The following is a 19665-nucleotide window of genomic DNA, read 5'->3' on the forward strand; positions in this document are numbered from 1 at the left end:
GAACATGGCTAACGTTATGTTAAAGATATGTTAAAGTATCCATGGAAACAACTAGGCTTTAAGATAATGTATATCAATTGAATAATAGTTAAAAGCAACTTAGCAGTGAAGATGATTCCAATATAAAAGTTTGATAGCTGCATAAAGCCATTTTGAGTGTTGAAGTGATGAAAATGAGTCAGATGAAGGCATGTGATCTTTGAAAACATGGAGGAGCACTTTCTGAATGACCACCAGATTGTGTCAAGAGGACCAAAAGTGTTGCGCTCTGGAGACGGAGACACCCCAGAAATGCAAGACGACAAAGTACCATGCAACAATCTCATTTGGACAAAAACAAACTGCTACAAAAGAATAGAAAACCACAAAAATATATGCTTAGTATTTTGGTCTGGTTTCACTTCCTTATTCCACAAGGTTTCCCTTCTTTCAAACACAGACCTGATATGCAAAGTGTTAATGAAAATTATTTCTTTTAGAAAAAAATTTAACTCTGAAGGAGGAACAGAAAAACAGTCAAGATCCGCTTTTTGTAGATTTGAAGAACAAAATGCAAACACATCCGTTTAGCAGAAATATGGCGGCTCGTTGTCATCTGTTGTTTGGGTCCATGATTGAAATGTATTTCCCTTCAGAACAATCCAGTTCAAAATATATTTAACAAAACTTACAAACGTAGAGCAATAGACTTAAATACGTAATTGTACCTTTTGACTGCAAAGAAAGCTATTCATGGGTGTTAGGTTGCTCTTTATGGGTGCCATTTGAGATTTGAGACTTTTCACCATTCAAAATATTTTCTTTTTGAATGGCTATCGCGACGCTGCTAATTTTTCACCTGCCTGAAACCACATGGACAGTAAGACGAATTGAAATGTACACATGAGAGTGATGAGTTGAGTATTTTAGACTTGGTTGACCAGGCTGAGTCCTGGTTTAGGGTTTAGACCTGGTTTATATTAGTCAAGCAGGGAAATGAGCTCCTGGGGTTCAATTTTAACAGAGAAAACATTTCACAGTTCCACGGTTTCTGAGGCTGTGAGGCCAGAATGTGCCTACAACTTTGCCTTTTCGTCTTGTGGATTCTCAAAAGACAAAAGATGGCCAGATCATCCGCTCTTCAAATCATGGAGCCGTTATTGTGCTTCACCCCAACCGGTAAGTAGTTTCATTTTAGACAAATCAGGAAGTGCTGCTAAAAAATCGGCACCTTTGACACAACGGACTCAGGGAGGACGAGACACGCAGCAGAGCAGAGCGCGGGCAACGGTACAGTTTAATTTGCCTTTTCTCATTCACATTTATTTATATAGTATACCAGCTGTAGAACGTGACCAAAAAAAGAATAACCAAAGATTAAATAAATCATAACTCCTTCTTGGTTCATGTGTTCGATTTCATTGCATGTAGTTATGTACTAGTACTGAGGCTGCACAGTAATGGAAAAGACTGTGAATTACTGTGAATTGATATACTTTCTGACACAATAATTTCAGTTGTTTTTAAATTAAAATATGCATGCCTTAATTTACGCTGTCAAAACAAAAGCTTAACATAGACAAAGCTTAACATGTGCTAACATAATTGTACTTCCACTAGAGAATCTCTGTAAGGATGCTCCTCATTGCCTTATCGTCACTTGCACTGTTCTCATGCGTCTGTGGAGAAAACCCTGCAGTCCAACTGGCTCTGACCGACAAAGGACTTCAAGCTGGTGAGACTTCACTATTTTACACTTTTGTCAAATTAAAGGGGATGTGCAAAATTATGTTTGTTCATAAACAACCTGAGTATTTTTGTTTTAATTGGCCAATATGTGAATAAGTTTGTGTCCTGGTTTCTAATTTCATTCATTCATTGTAATATTTATTACTTATTCCTCTACATTAGTGTTAGTATTAGCATTGAGACACAAACATCCACCTAAATTATAAACACACAAGTGCCCTATTAAGTAAACAAAACTGTTAAAAAACAGTTCATTAATAGAAACAGGACCATTGACTTCCTGTTTAAATCTGCAGAAGTGACAAGCCTCTTCATAGTGACATTTCACTGTAACAAGCAGCAGATTGTCATGGGGATGTCGAGTAAAAATAAAAACAAATTTAACATCATGAAAATTCCATCTTTAGTTTGTTATTACCAGTATTCATTAGGAGAAACCGGACTAAACAAATTAGGAAATGTTTATTGTTTCTTAGATTTTGAGTGTATATATTTTATTTTCATTTTATTTCATCATATTTTCTAGTTTATTCAAAGAAGAAGACAACTACATTTGGACCTTTATTTTAAAGAAATTTAACAGATTAAGCACATGTTCCAACCATAAACTGGTCTGGGGATAGGTTTGTAAAGTAAATGTCCATAAAAAGCTTAGTGGTGGTTTCCAGTGCTGCTGTGTGGCGATCGGAGTGTGTCCACCTGCTGAAATCAGCCTCATTGTCCAAAGATAAACAACACACAATGACATTAGCAATTGGCAAACATGACAATATCTGGTTAAGATTTATACATTAAATAATAGAAGCAACATATTTCCCTTGTTTGTTTGCCATTGGCCACTTTTGGACCTGGCCCAGATATATATATCCAAATATACCAATTTAAAACTAAATATAAGGGGGCAAGAAAACACGAGTTCGTGTGTCCTAAAAGTTACACACAAAACACCAGCAGAGGGCATTAGTTCTGCATCGCTGACTCAGTGAATAAGAAAGCTGTTTGTAACAAGCTAAATCTAACTACATCTGATTATCAGAGGCAATATGAGCACTGACCGTGTACACAGTGAACTTGATCAGAACTAATCTGAGGATCTGAAAGTGAACATCATGGTTAACTTTTATTTGTATTATTTTTTTATTTATCTGACAGCGACAGTGTAAACATTGCCATCAAATAGGTAATAATGAGCATAAGGCTTAAGTAACAATCTGCACAATCTGCTGCTGTAATGGTGATCACTGTATCTTTGTTGGCGATTATTAATAAAGACAACAACATTATAAGAATGATAAAATATTGAAAAGCCTGATGTGCACAATACAGGCCTTTTAAAGCTGCGTCTCTATGGTTTCCAGTGCGACACTTTGCAGCAGGAGTGATTCAGGAGAAACTGGAGCAAGTGGAGCTTCCAAAAGTGGAGGGCCGCATCATGGGCATTCACTACACTCTGTCTGGGTAAGGCCTTCCACTACAACAATACTCTCATTATCAAGCAGTACTCAAGCAGAAGTAACACAGAAGTAGAGGCGCACTGCATGGCTAGAGTGAATAAACAAATTATCTTGTAGCTCACTGCCAAATATAAGAATGTTAGATTGAATAAAACAGTCCACATCTAGTTTGAGTACTGAATTAAGTTAAAGGACACATATTATTATTATGTAGGTTCATTCAGGTTTGTTATTTGATACGGACATGGGGTGCACGGTGGCAGAGTGGTTAGGACTCTCTCCTCACAATAAGGAGATCTAGACGAGCCAGACTAACATCACATGATCTCTCTGGGTGGAGTCTGTTACTGTGGGTTCTATCTGGGTACTCCAGCTTTTATGTATGTAATTATGGCTTTTGTTGTTGTTGTTGTTGTTGTCACTATATTTGTACTCTAATAATATAACTAAAGTATGTTGTTAGAGGTTGTTGATGAGGGTGATGCTGATACGATTAATAATGATATGAACTGTATGTGTGTTTCAGTATGAAGATAACCCAGTACGACTTCCCAGAGCCCGAGGTCCACTTCAGTCCATTTGTATCCGGACTGGTCCTTTCTCTGAGCGGACTCAACGTGGCCCTGACCGGGGACTGGGCCACGCATCTGGGAGCCATGTGAGTGCACTATTAGGGGATGGGCAATTAGATTTAAACATATTTGGAGAGTACAATAAGTCATTTAAGAGTGACAATGTTGAAGAGGGTATTCAAGGATAAAGGAGCAAAAACAAAAGTATTGTGTTTATATTTTTGTTCACGGTGATTACAACTAACTAATCTTTTTTATTTCTTTACTCTGACTTGAGTAATTATTTGGGTCGCTACAAATCTATTCTAGTCACCGCTGATATCTAAAGAAAACAGAATATTTTTTCTCTAGATTTGCATATTTCTCATGGTTTAGTTCTAATGCCATTTTCATGTAATGTTTTTGAAAGTTAAGACCTTAATTCTTCAGGCTGTGTTTAGTTAAATTACATTTGACGAAAACAAATGTCAAGTGGTCACAAGTCAAATTATGAGGAATTGCAAACAGGAAGTGGATTCTCAAGTGTCTCAAAAGTAAACTGATGGTTTAGAATACATCTCATGACACAAATGTAATCATACATTTCAAGGTTCAAGTTATGCGTTGTTAATTTCAGTTCTTCAAATATAAGTATAAATAAGTATTTCCTGTGATGATATGTTATGTTGAGCCAAAATGCTTTGCAAAAGAAATTGCAAATTATTATGCACTGGAAATATTAGATTTAGAACCCAATACATTACATAAAGAAAAGTTAGAAAGCAGTGGATGGAGCAGAGAAGTGAAATACATGCAGAAAAATCTGAGGAGAAACGGGAAGTAACTTCCTGTTTTACAATCAGCCCTTGTCATGACTGTTTTGTCCGTACAGTGACAGTGTATATGTGTTATAAACCCTCTTGTCTTGTCCCTCTGCAGTGATGATGTGATAAACCCTCTTGTCTTGTCCCTCTGCAGTGGTGATGTGTTAAACCCTCTTGTCTTGTCCCTCTGCAGTGGTGATGTGTTAAACCCTCTTGTCTTGTCCCTCTGCAGTGGTGATGTGTTAAACCCTCTTGTCTTGTCCCTCTGCAGTGGTGATGTGTTAAACCCTCTTGTCTTGTCCCTCTGCAGTGGTGATGTGTTAAACCCTCTTGTCTTGTCCCTCTGCAGTGGTGATGTGTTAAACCCTCTTGTCTTGTCCCTCTGCAGTGGTGATGTGTTAAACCCTCTTGTCTTGTCCCTCTGCAGTGGTGATGTGTTAAACCCTCTTGTCTTGTCCCTCTGCAGTGGTGATGTGTTAAACCCTCTTGTCTTGTCCCTCTGCAGTGGTGATGTGTTAAACCCTCTTGTCTTGTCCCTCTGCAGTGATGATGTGATAAACCCTCTTGTCTTGTCCCTCTGCAGTGGTGATGTGTTAAACCCTCTTGTCTTGTCCCTCTGCAGTGGTGATGTGTTAAACCCTCTTGTCTTGTCCCTCTGCAGTGGTGATGTGTTAAACCCTCTTGTCTTGTCCCTCTGCAGTGATGATGTGTTAAACCCTCTTGTCTTGTCCCTCTGCAGTGATGATGTGTTGAACCCTCTTGTCTTGTCCCTCTGCTGTGATGATGTGTTAAACCCTCTTGTCTTGTCCCTCTGCAGTGGTGATGTGTTAAACCCTCTTGTCTTGTCCCTCTGCAGTGGTGATGTGTTAAACCCTCTTGTCTTGTCCCTCTGCAGTGGTGATGTGTTAAACCCTCTTGTCTTGTCCCTCTGCAGTGGTGATGTGTTAAACCCTCTTGTCTTGTCCCTCTGCAGTGATGATGTGATAAACCCTCTTGTCTTGTCCCTCTGCAGTGGTGATGTGTTAAACCCTCTTGTCTTGTCCCTCTGCAGTGGTGATGTGTTAAACCCTCTTGTCTTGTCCCTCTGCAGTGATGATGTGATAAACCCTCTTGTCTTGTCCCTCTGCAGTGGTGATGTGTTGAACCCTTTTGTCTTGTCCTTCCGCAGTGATGATGACGGGACATTTAACTTGGCTTTGTTCGACCTGTCCCTGCGCTCTCAGCTGGGCTTGGACAAGGACACCACAGGACGACCTTCTGTGTCCTCCTTATACTGTGAGGCGGAGATCCAGCAGGTGGACGTGCAGTTCTCCGGAGGAGCCAGGTACCAGTTCTCTTCTGCTCAAAACATGACGGACAGAAACAACTTAATTGGTTAATTTATTATTTATTGTTTATTATCTTCATAGATTTGTTATTGCTTTGCTTGGAATGAAATATCTTCCATTTCAAAGTTGTTAGTGCAATTAAGACACTACAGTCAAGTCTCTGTCAACATAAGCCTTCACATCGTCCAATCTGCTTCTAGATAATAACGTACTAAAGGTGTTTTATCATTTAATTGAATCCACTCTTTCCATCAATTTAATTTTCATTTCATACAAACATATAGAGACATATAGACCAGCCTATGTCTAATTCTAAACCTTTTAACTCCAAAAATGACACTTGAATTTTTGCATGAATTTTCAGTAAGCTCTAATTTCCTCAAAGACAAAATAAGAATTCCAAAATCCACTCTTTTTGTTTGTACCTGCCCATTATTTTCATATTTAAATGTTCCAGTCATGTTGTATTCTGGTCATTTTTACACATGAAATGCATTATTTTCTATGTAAAGCATGACAGGAAGAAAACCTTGGTGATTTGAAGTTTAAAATAGATATCTAAATTTAAGATTTGTTCCAATTCACCTACTGTGTCTCATGTCACACTCACTTCTCTTTGGATCATATGGCTGTTGGTTTATGCCGTACAATGTAGAATTCATGAATTAAATCTGTATTTATCTTTTATTACCTATTTAATGAAATTAATGTCATGTCTGTCTTTCTGCTCACAGTTGGGTGTTTCAGTGGTTGGTGAATATTTTTCAGGATCACATCAGGAGCAGAATACAGAAAGAAGTGAGCTTTCAATGCATGGAATCACTCAATACCCAAACAGTTGACTCGTGTTTGTAGCTGTGTCTGCCTCTCCACAGATCTGCCCCTGTGTGGAGGACGCCATTCAGAGCTTAGAGCAGCATCTGCAGGCCATCAACGGTACTGCATGCTATCATTCTCTGCTGGAAAATAGGTTTTAACCAACAGACCCTTTAAAAAAAGTGCACTGGCATCCGAACACATTTTATTCATGAATATTCTCTGTGTAGAATCTTTCAGTCACCATATTTCAACTTTTATTTGGTTAAAATGTCTTATTGAACGACATCAATAATTGTTGGACTTGTGGACAACTAAAATAATTGTTAGTGACCGGCCTGAGTGTTTTCCCTGTCTCAGTGTCAGTGGAGGTGAACCCTGTGATGAGCCTGGAGCTGCCTCTGTCTGCTCCTCCCGATGTGCACGACGACAGCATCAACTTTGGACTCAAGGTAAGGTCAAAGTCGAGCTCACATAACATCACAGCATTCTAGAAACTCTTTATATTTTACAGTTGAGCTCAGAATTCTATGGAACTCCAAATGCAAGGTTGCTGTCAGTTGGAAGAACTTTTGAGATTTGACATTGTTTTTTGAATGTTTGTTGTTGTTTGTAGTTGTTCTTAATTCTTAATGTGATGTGGCAAATATGGCAAGATAAATTTCCCTCAACAGACAATAAAATGTATTCTTATCATCCACTCCAGTTTGTGGAGCCGATCCCAAACAAATATTGATTATGGTTCAAAATTTCTTTCAAATACAGTGAATCTCCCGTAGAGTTACATAGGCCCTCCAACTGAGGTTATCACATCACCAAACTCTTGGAAAATGTGTTTGAATGAGCTGTTTGATGACAGACAGTAGACTGATGATTTGTTTGACAATTTCTAAGCTTAAATATAGAAATATCACTAGAAATAGATTTAGGGACTTGTAATTAACAACAACAAAACTCCAGGCAGAATGCATATAAAAAGCCTTATAAAAAAGGCTTTTTATAAATTTGTGAATTTGGAGCACAATCTTATTCTTATTCATCTCAAAATGGTTGATTTGACTGAAAATATGTGGGTTATAGCATTCTTTTTATATTTTACAGGCTGGTGGGCAAAATGGAATACATTAAGATATAAGAAATAAAATCTGAGAGCCTCAAATTATCAAGTTTTATTTAAGGATCAAACAAGAGGAGCATATTTACTGTTGAAGACCAAATGCACTTTTCTGTTGTGTAAGAGTGACACTTGCTCATCCAGTCTCTGTAAACTTATAGAGCTTTTTCCTTCTCCGTTAGCACAATTTGTGATTCCCGATGTGTCCTGCAGGGGGAGTTCTACAGCCTGGAGAGCCACACTGACCCGCCGTTCGTGGCCCCGCCCTTCTCTCTGCCAATCCAAACTGAATACATGTTATCAATGGGCGTGTCCGAGTACAGCGCAAACTCCGCCTCCTTTGCTTACTACATCTCTGGACACCTGCAAGCGCTCGTCAATGACAGCATGGTACGGAACAACGAGTTACACTGTATTTGTATTTATATTTCTGTATTCATTTGTCTGATAAGTGTGCATGTGTCGACAGATTCCTTCCTTCAGTCCGATCCGTCTCAACACCAGGTCCATGGGCCGCTTCATTCCTCAGGTACCATTATCATCATGACAGTTTATTATGATTTTATGCTGGGCTATTTCATCAGTATACACTTTTCCGGTGTTTGCAAACAGAACACCTGCATTCTAAAGGCTGGTGCAGTTCCAGACAGTAGCTCTAACGGGAGAGTTAGCGTTAGCCTCCAAACAGTGCAAACTATGAACAACCAGGGCTTTATATCTTTTCTCTTTACAATGCCATCACTTATACAGTCAAATCAAAATGAGTCATATTTAGAAGTTATAAGAGAATGTGAACATAAAATATTGAACATTTTGTATTTTGTGATAAACATTTTTAATATATTTTGTAGGCAGTAAAGAGCTTCCATAAAATGTGTGTAAAGCGAAATTAAAATGCAGACTTAAATAGTTTTATCTACACTACACTGAAAAGGACTAAAAATATAGGCACACTGGGCTTAAGTTTTTAGTTTGAAAACTTTTAATCTTCAAAAATCAGACTCAATGTTCTTACCATCTTTGGAAAACGGCTGGTTTGAATCTAAACTGGAACTACACCAGTCTGAGAAATATGTTTTTAAAAGCCCCACGTGCCATCAGCGACCCACGCACCACATTTTGAATCTATTCTTTGTTTTTTCCAGTTGCAGCAGAAGTTCCCCGACCTCCTGATGGTTCTGCAGGTTTACGCTCGTCAGACGCCGCTCTTCTCCTTTGAACCAGGCTTTGTCAAGCTGGACCTGCTCAGTGCCATCAAGGCCTTTGTGGTTCAGTCCAACTCCACTCTCACGCCCGTCTTCAAACTCCACGCGGTGAGTTCCATTTGGAATGCATTCTAAAGGACACATATTATGCCAAGTTGAAGTTCTAACATTGTTCCCTCATCAAAAACACACACATTTAGCTTCATTCACGCTAGTTTGATAGTCCTCTCCACTCTGAGCATCAAAAATACTCCATTCTGAATTTCCCAGATCTGTGATGTCATATTCAACCTATGCCATCGCTCAGATTCCCTCTGCGTTGTTCTTAAGCCCATAAATTAATGCCAGATTCATTTTGAGTATTACAAATGTGTGGCTGCATTAGCATGTCGGAGGAAGCTAGCATTTGTTTATCTTACTTATGTAATTTCCTCTGCTGCCAGGAGATGGAGCCAAAGTCAATCCCTGGCGTGGGAAATGCCAGAGTGATGGATTATTTTTTTGTAAACATTTTCCTTTTTTCTAAAACATGAAATGCCCAAGTAAAGGGGCAGGTTTAAAGGCCGAAAACCATACGAATAAAGCATAATATTTGTCCTTTTAAAATATCGTAATGGAAGTCCAAGGATGTAATTATGCAAAGAACAAATTCAAACTTTCCTGTGGGAGACATAACATTCTTACAAAATACAAAATATGAAACAAACAAAACAACAGCTACTGGGCTGCACCATCTGAGAACTATTACTTTAGAAATCTTTAATAATTTGACATTTGTGATTTTTCTCCACAGGACTCGGCGCTCAGTGGCAAAATGTGGCTGGACGGTAAAAAAGTCCTGAGCACTTTGAAAATGGACAAGTGAGTGGAGTCATTTACCAACTTCAATTGGCAGCTATTGTTTCAACCTGAGTCAAACTAGCTCCTCCCCTCGGTTAGCTCCTCCCCTCAGACAGATATACATGACATACTGATTCCCTTGCCTGACCAGTCAAAACCACACGCTTTGACAATACTGGATGTTTTGGTCTGATATCACTACCTGTCTCTCCCATTTCAAAAGAGTGTGATTGACAGGCGGATTAACCAATCAGAGAAAGTCAGAGAACCATTTGTGTCAGAGCAAACCTGTCAGCATATGAGGACAAAAAGGGGGGAAATAACACAGTGGACTTCTGCATTGAATAGTGAAGCTCTAAACTCTGTAAATCAGGTCAAAGAAGTCTATATTCTGCCTCACGAGAAGATGTGTTCACATTTGAGAGCTACAAAGCAGCTGTGGTTGGACTGTAGCAAGTTAGAGAGTTCTTCCACACCTTAATGGTGATTCCAGACCCTTCTGCATTTGAACAGAATGTAGGAGAGACAGGTTGCCCAGGCAACTGTCTGAAGTGAAGAAGCGACTCGGATAAGTGGTGAAATGTCTTTTAAAACATTTGTCTTTATTACTTTCTTATTTTGCTTTGGAACCTTCTTCGATGACTGAGATGAAACAAGATGTGTCATTTTATGTCTTTTGTCACTAATATTCCAGAACCAGATATATAATACATTTGATAAAATATGTTTTGCAGTTTCTCCCTTTCTCTGGCCAGCAGTGAAATTGGACCCTTTAAAGTAAGTTACTATAAAAACATATATCCTATATATATATATCTATAAGAGTATAATGTAAGTCCTAAAATAACTGTTGCAGACAGCTGCATTGGAAGGCCTGGCCAAGATGGGAGTGAGCAAAGCTCTGGATATGATTAACAGTGAGTTTATGAAAGAGCAGACTCTGTGTTTATGTCAAAGATGCAGTTAATGGAATAATAGATTCAGTATATTATATTAACATTTACATTTGTATTTACTTTAGAAAAACTTGCACAAGGCTTTGATCTGCCCCACACCACAAACGCTCAGCTGGTGAACTCTGTCCTGAGCTTGGAGAAGGTTAGTTATAAATAGTTTTATTTTATTATCCCATTAATATCTGAACATTTGTGTTTGTTCATTTCAGGGATTCATGGCCTTTTTCTCAGACGCCAAGTTCCACTCAACGTTGTAACAGAACTTTTGTTATTTTGAGATCTTAAAAAGGCAAATACTGAGAATTAATTATTGTTATTAACTGTATGTACTTAGTTATTCTATTATATAAGCTTTATATGTCAAATCAGCACTGCACGCTCAGGGACTTGGACAGATTAAACTGTGTTGTCCATAAATACTGGACCGAGGTTAATAAAACACTGCCATGACGAAAGACAAACACAGAACTGACATCAAGGACTGGACTCAAATCATTCACATTTGACTTTCTCACAATATAAAACATGACAAAAGTGACGCCTGGATCTCTGTGTCGTGTTCCTCGTTTTGTTTTTGTTTATGTAAAAATTTAACAAGAATATTTCAAAAAGGATCATTCAAACTGGTCTGAGCAGCGGTCATTTCTCCTTTTTTCATACGTTCTCTTGTCTCATTAATAAATGCAGAACAAATGGCGAAATAAACATAAAAAGCTGCTTTAAATCTTCACGCTTTAAAAGTAAAGTTAAAGTATCCAGAATACAATGCTGATTTTAATGCAGGTACTTCGTATTCTGTAACTTAATATATTTTCATACAATACTGTAGTGGTAAATGAAAACTACTCTGAAAAGCAAAGGTTGTATAAAAAATAACTTGAATAAAATGACGACAAACAAACCAAACTAACGACACGATGAACTGCTTTATTTGAAACATTTGTTGTCTTTACATTCGTGGAATGTAACAGCACCAAAAATATAAATATGAGCCTATTTACAGTCAACAACACAGACACAGGTAGTTCCATAGAAAACATGACATTGCACAGCTGAAATGAGGAGACGTTTAATGAATCATCATCTGGAAGCAGGACACGCCCATCACGAAAAGCAGTATTTTAAACCCCAATAGGATGCATTCGGGATTTAGAATGTGACATTATAGTTTAGAACGTAAACCCCAAACAGAAAGGATTGAGAAATGTGATGATCAAGCCACGTTTTTTCTTTTTTCTGTCGGAGAAGACGTTTAAACTTGAACGCACACAATAATCGCAGTCATTCCAGTTAAAAAGACACATTCTGGACAGTTTAGATGTCCTAATGCCACATGAACGCAGCCCATTGTGGATTAATGCGTGTTCGGAGCTGAAAACGGGAGCGACAATGATAATAAAAGAGAGATGACTGAATCGGTCAAATGTAGACTCCGTAAAGATAAGGCACATTGAGGAGCTCGTGTCTAACATAAATCCTCAACAGTAGATAAGTCAGAATACGTCCATCGCTCCAGTCTTCAAATCCACACGCTAAAAAATACTGCTCTTTGTATACATCGGTGCGGTTTTCACCTTCACAAAGTCGAGCGTTTGAATAAATATTAACCATAAACTGCATTCCGCATCAATTTATACGAAGTACCCGACAGTTGGATTGAATAAAGATAAACATTCAAGTATGACCAGTCCGTGACGCTGAACACCTAACGCGAGGAGACGACGAAAACAGAATCAAAGAACTTCAATTGTTTTTTTTTCTTTAATAATTAGCAGTAAACTTAAAGGGCCTCTGCTCTGCTATGTTTTAATCTCGTTTCCTCGTCAAATATAAAAGTGCAGTTGTGTTTTGTTCCGTTCAAATGCACAAATCAGTCAAACTCAGAAAACGCTCCTTGTAAAAAACCTTGTGATGTCATGGTGTGGCAAGTGCTCTCGTGTTTTTTAAACTTTATACACAGTCAGTGGAATAATTTGGATCATTTCAGAACTTGAAGTGAAAAAGAAATCGCCTCAATTTCAACGGGACAAAAGATAAAACCAAAATCTAAATAAAAGGTAATCCTGGTGTAGAATAAAGCATAGAACAGGAGCTAAACGGGACATAATTACACTTATATTACACTTTTTTTAATGGATCTAAAACATCTAACAGAACCATTGACTTCCTGTTCAAAACTGCAGAACTTTAATAACTCTGAGACACAACTCTGAGGAAACTAATGAGAAAACACCATCGTTTCTCATTCTCTTCTTTGGTGTTTTATGGCGGTTGGTATCCAAGTGTTCAATTACCGCTACCTACTGTCGTCGTGGACTTAAGCACAATATGTCCCCAACACTTGATGACATCACAGGGGTGGAACAGAACATTGGGGATCGATCCAGCGTTTGTGAACGAAACAAGTCTTAAGAATAAAGTGTAAGAAAACACAGAAGAAGAAACAAAACACAACTGCAGGTACGTTTTTCATGAGACAACATTGCAACGCTGACAAAAGCTCAATTTGTCACAATATTGGACCTTTAAAGTCATTTCAGGGCCAAAATGCTCCGTATAGTAAAGTCAAGTCGACAATACTCCCAAGGTTATGAACTTAAATAAGCGATGAAGAGGTTTACTGTGGTAAATGTGTAAATAACCAGCCTACTGAAAAAAAATACTGAACCGTCCCCTTCACAGTCCAAAAGGCAGACCACGCAGTCATTTAAACGATCAAAATCCATTTGAGAAATGCTAAAATTTGCATCAATATTTTTTTGTTTTTTTACTTTTGTTCTGAATATAGTTCTACTGGTAATTTTAAAAGTTGCTATAACACTACAACCACACTTCAGATTGTATAAACCGAAGCATGCACTGTTCTTGAGCTTCAAACTGGACAAATATTTGAGAATGGAAAGTTTTGGCAAAGCAGACAAAGTGTGTGGCTACTGCTGGAATTGTCCATATCATTTTTCAATAAATCATTAAAACGGATATAAATAATTACGTATCTTCGTGCTAGTAGTCAATTTTAATGCCAAACATTTGAGCCAAAATCATATTTTAAAATAAACTTTTTTTATAGGCTCTATATTCATTTCTTTTCCCGATGGAATATTTAGATGAACAAATTCAGAATATTCAACTTGATTTTTTTCTCAATTTCAAGTACATTTCTCTATTCAAGCATATTTTTCAAAGCAGTCAACTATTAAAAGCTAAAAAAGAACTACAAACATCAAGATGGAGATTCTGAATTTATGTACTTTTACCAGACACGTTTTGACACTTCCTTCACTTTTATAATAACGATATTCCCTTTTGTCGTACTGCTTTTAGAGGACATAGAACGAAGAGTAGTTTGACAAATCTAGTTGGGCTGCTCGTGTCCAGTTTAGCTAAAGAGTCTAGAAAAAGGGCCACAATCTCACTTTGTAGCGACACGCATGACAAATGGAGGACGAGACAGAGAAAACGCACCGCTGTGAGAACGGCAGAGCGTGTGGAGGCACTGCGTGAATTCAACAAGAGCTTGGCAAACTCCGCCCCCACCATTCCGACCAGTCATCGTCTCGTCGGCGCAGAGAGGGGGCGTGGGACGTGTGGGCGCCGTGTTGTCGGGCTGGGACTGTAGAAGAGCGGTGTTGTCGGGCTGGGACTGTAGAAGAGCGGTGTGTGTGTGTTTGTGCGTCCGGAGTCCATTGGCGTCATCGAGTATCATTTGTCGGTCACTGCGGCGGCCATCGGGGCTCGCATCGTCCCCCGGGCCGTCGCCGCCAGCTCCTCGATCTCGCTGTTCAGTCTGCGGATCACCCACTCCATCGCCTCCCGGCCCTGGAACGCACGGGGAAGAAACACGAGCACTGAAGCCACGTTTGGACACTGGTACCGTTCAATTACAGTGCCCCCCACATGTCGGACGACTCATTGAACTCAAACGCAGTTAAAAGGCATAATGGACGATTTTTTTGGCCCAAATCTGAGTCTCATTTCCTCGTGGCGTGGACTGCCGATTAGTCCTGCCACGTATCAATCATAAAATGCATCCACCGCTCACCTGCAGCCTCGTTCTGGCTCATCCCCATGAGAGCAGCACGTTTCGGCGTGTCTAAGCGCATGGATCTATCATAATATAGTTCCCTCAGTGTACGGTACAAAATTAAGACAGAGATAGACAGTTTGAGCTGACTCAGAAGAAGACTGAAATCTACGGGAGACGAGATGCGATGCGATCCGTTGAGCTAATAAACAAACGCACGTGTGTGTTGTATCAGTCCACACGGGGGAGTGGCATGAGCACTTCCGCCCGAGTTCTTAAATCGCTGAAAAATCATCCATTACGCCTTTAAGATAAATGTCTTTTGAATGTTGCTAAAACTGATAAATATGTCAAACAGAAAAACACATTTTCTTAGGTTTATAACTTCACTTCCTGTTTGATGACATCACACTAGGAAATTACCCAGCAAACACTGGGCCAAAACTCATCAACTTCATTCTGTTGAATTATTGTTTAGAGTCAAAAAAGTTGTTTCTTTGTGTAAATTCTGCGTAAACTTTGACTGGAATGAGTGTCCCTGGTGTGATGTCACTTCCTGTCATTTTCTACAGCTTTTTTAACTTTCCTCCACAAATACCTGCTCAAGTATATGTACAACAGGTATAAATACACCAAATAAACTCAAAATTAAAGAACTGTAAAAACCTGTGATATCAAACAAACATCAAATACAAATACATCTGCTCTAAAAAAGGCGTGCTAAGTGTAAATGTGGGCGGTTCCTCGCACCTTTCCTGCATTGGTGGAGATGGTATTAGCCATGAGGCCCTCGAGGTAGCTGCTCAGGCTGATGCCTTTCACACTGATGAGAGCCTCCTGTGTCAGCACCGTTCTGCAGACAAACAACAGCGCTTGGGTCAAAGGTCAGAGGAACAAGACGCCGATCAATACTTAATATTACAGCCAGGAAGCTTTAAATGTGCAGCAACTGTCAATGTTTCAACGAGGCATCAAACTATCTATTCTAACGCTGAAATGAAATATCAGTTTTTTTTAACTGCTGCTGCTTTTTAATTAAATTGTATGTCATTTTTTAAGTTTGTTTGAGCTGGAGTGGATCAAAAATAATGACTACCTCTATACACCAAGGTCAAATTCTTTCAAATAAAGTCTAGCATAACTTATTTTTTAACACAAAATCAAAACAAATCACTGGTATTGTACATCATCACTCAAGTTGATTATGATAAACTGAAAAATCACCTGCACATCAATTCAAAAACCTGCAGAAAACCCGGTGCATCGTCAGTTTGCACTTACTTCTGAGGGTCTTGTGGATGAGGTTTGTAGGTCAACTTCTCATCGACCGATACTAGATTTGTGAAAGAGATCTGAAGAAAAACAAAACACAAAAAAACGATAATAGATTTACACTTCAGGGTGGGATCTTTCTAGAATAAACCATTTCCTTCTTACATTTGTGGATTGAAGTTCAAAGGTCTTCTCTTTGGGGTCCACCACGGAGTGCTCTTGGACGTATGTGCACGTTCGCGTTACACCGATTATCTGGAAAACATTTCATACAAAAAGGTTAACGCCAAATCATCCAGTCTTTTCTTTAGTCTATCAAAATAATAATAGTTATGAAGATATGCAAAATTGGAATATGAAGTTTATGGTGAAAAACAAACAAACATTGAAAATAAAATGAGAAAAGTGATGTAGGTTTCTGATAAAAAAAAGATACAAGTTGATATTTCTGCACTTTTGTGATTAATTGGACAGACATTTCACATCTGTCTCGCAATTAAACCTCGACGAACACATTTCTGACAGACGTAATGTTGGCTGACTATCACCACGGAGACATGGACTAACAGCTAGCGTTGTGGTCTGCCTCACCGACTTGGCCATGGCGGGCAGTCCCCACTCGGTGCTCAGGAGCCGCGTGCTGTGAAGGCGTCCGGCCGTGTCCACGCTTCTGTCCAGCACGTCCACGCCGAACACGCCCGGGTTCATGGGGTTGGGGTATTTCTGCATGGCTGCTTTGGTCACCGTCTCCCATGGGTGGCTGTTGGGACACGTGGGTTCAAGGTTAGGGTGACCACTACGACTCCAACAACAAAGTGTAAGAACTATGCCAAAGGATAGAAACAAGACTATTGAGCATGAACGTTACATGTTGGGCTCTTTATTTAAAACGAAAATGAAGGTGTTAAAGGTGCACTGTGCAACATTTCTAGTGGGGTTCTGCCACCAGTTTGTCGCAATGAAGATATTACTGGTCCGAGGTTTTCTATTTTTATCTTTTGTCAATTTCATTTCAGGTTTTCATTTCTCAAAAATCCCAGAAAAAAAACTGCATCCTTACCACAGATCTGACCTGTAACTTGGCCTGGTGGCATTACACACTTCTGTCTCCATGGAGATAGAGAAGCACGATGCTATAACCCAACCAGGCAGACCTTCCACCACAAATGTTACAGCGCTTTAATGTTATTTTAAAAATCATATTTTGCAGCAATCCGTGCCAGTCAATACATACATGATACATAATGCATAATATTATTGCAACTATGGGGCCAATTGAAATGCAGGGCTGTGCAATTAATCCAACTTTAATCGAGATCGAGATTCAGTATTTTTTAATAGTCAATGATCAGCTTTTTAATGCAGCGGCCCAATCCTCTGTCAGCAACAATCAATTAACCATAGTGACAAGCAGACTATAAAAACTATTATAGCCTTATTTTGATCATCGTAATTGTTAACTAAACAGACCCACAAAAACAGTGGCTTTATCAAATAAAAATCTCTAAAATGTCTGATTTTCACCAATAAGAGATTTTGAAAAAAATTCTTTATGTACATTAAAAAATGATCCGTCGACTTACTGGAAAATAAATGACCGACTAGTCTACAATAATCAATAGTTGCAACCAAAATAAAATGTACAGTTTTTTGTGATGAATGGCAATGATTGAAATTCTGTTCAATAGTTCAATAAATTTAGAATCAAAGCTATGTTTTACTTGTTAAAGAAACCAAATTAAATTAATCCATATCAAATCTGAATTAGGAAACAAGACATCATGATAAATGTTTTTGTCACATCACACATCCCCTATTATAGTGTATTATCAAAGTAAGGAATTACATTAAAAACAAGGAAATTTAGATTCAGGAATTTTTACAAAGACGACCAGCAGTAATAACCTAAACTAAACTTGAATCCATCTTGTTGGCATGGTTACAGCAGCAGAGGTTTCTTCTCATATCTACATAGATTATTACGCGACAAATCTCCCCCTGCTGGCCACATACACAATTACATGTTATAAGATAAAGAAAGAACAGTCATAAAACATACATGAAAAACACACAAACAACAGAGACTTTTAAATAAGAGGAAACCAATTGGAGGCATCGAGGATTTCATGTTGGCCGAAAGCAGTGCTCCTTTGCCGGGGCGATAGCTGGATAAAAGCTCCCTCTACACATCAACCGGGAGCTTCTAGAAACTTCCAAAATACCAAAGAAACGTCCAATCCAATCCCAAAAAAAACAACAGCACTGCAGTTTTATAATCTTTTAAAAACATGGTAAACACACGGAGCGCTGTTAAAGTCTAATAATATCATCCTGCTTCCAATCTGATCTCTTACATAACGGTGTCAAAGCTCACCCCGACACACAAAACACGGGATTGGGCCTTTAGATTATCAAAGATCGAGACAAACGGGGTCGTAGTTTAGTGGTTGTTATTAAAATATGGATACTTTACTTAGATCTTGCCTCTTGTGACCCAGTTAGACCCGCCGGGCTAATGACAGGAGCTAAGCTAACGCTAAGCTAACTAGTAAGAGAAGTTACACAAGTGTGGTAAACCAAGGGAAAATCGTCACCGACACAATGGTATATGAGGGGAATACACTCAGGGATACAAGCTAAATGTTGCGTAAGTAGGAAAATGAATGAAGCGTTAGTAACTTTTATCACGTGCGGGTGACGAGTTTGAAGTAATGCATCTTTGTGGCTAATGCTAAGATGCTAACGGACAGACAGATGTTCTGAGAGGCTTTCTTTTGTTTACGGTTATTGGATATAAAATCATACAAAGTCTCATATACGCATAACATGGGAGACTTACTTGAATACGTGCTCTGATGCCCAGATCTTCATTTTGACGGGATTTTGTGTCAGTCAGGGCAAGAACACAGGGAGCCGGTGACGATTGACAGCGTGACCGAAGTGTGAAGAAGGCGGAGACGCTCAGAGGACGGCTTTAAGAGAGCCAAGCTCCGACTAGCGGCAGGAACAAGTGATGCAGCTTATTATTGCATAATGTAATGATAATAACTACACTTGACTTGCTTTATTTTTTATATTTTTATGTGATCGTACAGCAGTATTTAGTGATTGAAACAAATGTCAATTAGATAAACAGCGTCGGACGCAGCCCAGCTAAATGTACTTTTGACCTTGAAAACATTTGTTAGGTACTCAAAGATTTGGTATTTAATATTTATAATTATTTTTAAAAAGCTGTTTCATCCATCATTAGCTTAACATAATGATGTCCGAATCGTTGGTATCAGAATCCATATAAAGAATTAAAAAAGGTAAGGCATGTAAAGTCCATTTTTCTAAGCTCGAGGCCAGGGAACTTGAGGGTTCTGTGCAGTATCTTTGCTGTTCTTGTTCCTAGCTGTGCATTTTTCTGGACTGGGATGTCTGATGTCTTTCCTGGGATTTGTTGTAACCGCTCCTACAGTTTGGGGGTCACTGCCTCGAGGGCTCTTAAATAGTTTTAGAAAGTCTGGTTATGGTTCTGATAAAAATTCAAAGTTCATTGTAATACATT

At 38.8% G+C, this 19665-nt stretch overlaps 2 protein-coding genes across 3 annotated transcripts; one reads left to right on the forward strand and one right to left on the reverse strand.

Moving 5' to 3' along the window:
• Positions 1-1579: 1579 nt before the first annotated feature.
• Positions 1580-11255, forward strand: bpifcl (BPI fold containing family C, like). 2 transcript variants are annotated; one of them, XM_072448792.1, is made up of 15 exons: positions 1580-1714; positions 3087-3186; positions 3709-3840; positions 5726-5881; positions 6620-6683; positions 6761-6821; positions 7062-7153; positions 8029-8205; positions 8285-8344; positions 8961-9128; positions 9814-9881; positions 10595-10637; positions 10717-10777; positions 10882-10958; positions 11026-11255. In XM_072448792.1, the coding sequence occupies exons 1-15, from the start codon at positions 1615-1617 to the stop codon at positions 11071-11073; spliced, it is 1407 nt and encodes a 468-aa protein (XP_072304893.1). In that variant the 5' UTR covers positions 1580-1614; the 3' UTR covers positions 11074-11255. The 2 variants fall into 2 exon arrangements, with proteins under 2 accessions (XP_072304893.1, XP_072304894.1); XM_072448793.1 differs by lacking the exon at positions 5726-5881.
• A 487-nt stretch (positions 11256-11742) lies between these two features.
• On the reverse strand, positions 11743-19112 carry LOC140362658 (PRELI domain containing protein 3B-like). The gene is made up of 6 exons (XM_072448806.1): positions 18952-19112; positions 16704-16872; positions 16278-16367; positions 16122-16192; positions 15591-15693; positions 11743-14635 (listed from the first exon to the last, which is right to left on the reverse strand). The coding sequence occupies exons 1-6, from the start codon at positions 18981-18983 to the stop codon at positions 14519-14521; spliced, it is 582 nt and encodes a 193-aa protein (XP_072304907.1). The 5' UTR covers positions 18984-19112; the 3' UTR covers positions 11743-14518.
• Between the last annotated feature and the right edge of the window lie 553 nt (positions 19113-19665).

The sequence above is a fragment of the Eucyclogobius newberryi genome, unplaced genomic scaffold (assembly GCF_026437365.1).
Source record: "Eucyclogobius newberryi isolate DKJ021-1_F unplaced genomic scaffold, fEucNew1.0.hap1 SCAF_17, whole genome shotgun sequence".
Taxonomy (NCBI): Eukaryota; Metazoa; Chordata; class Actinopteri; order Gobiiformes; family Gobiidae; genus Eucyclogobius; species Eucyclogobius newberryi.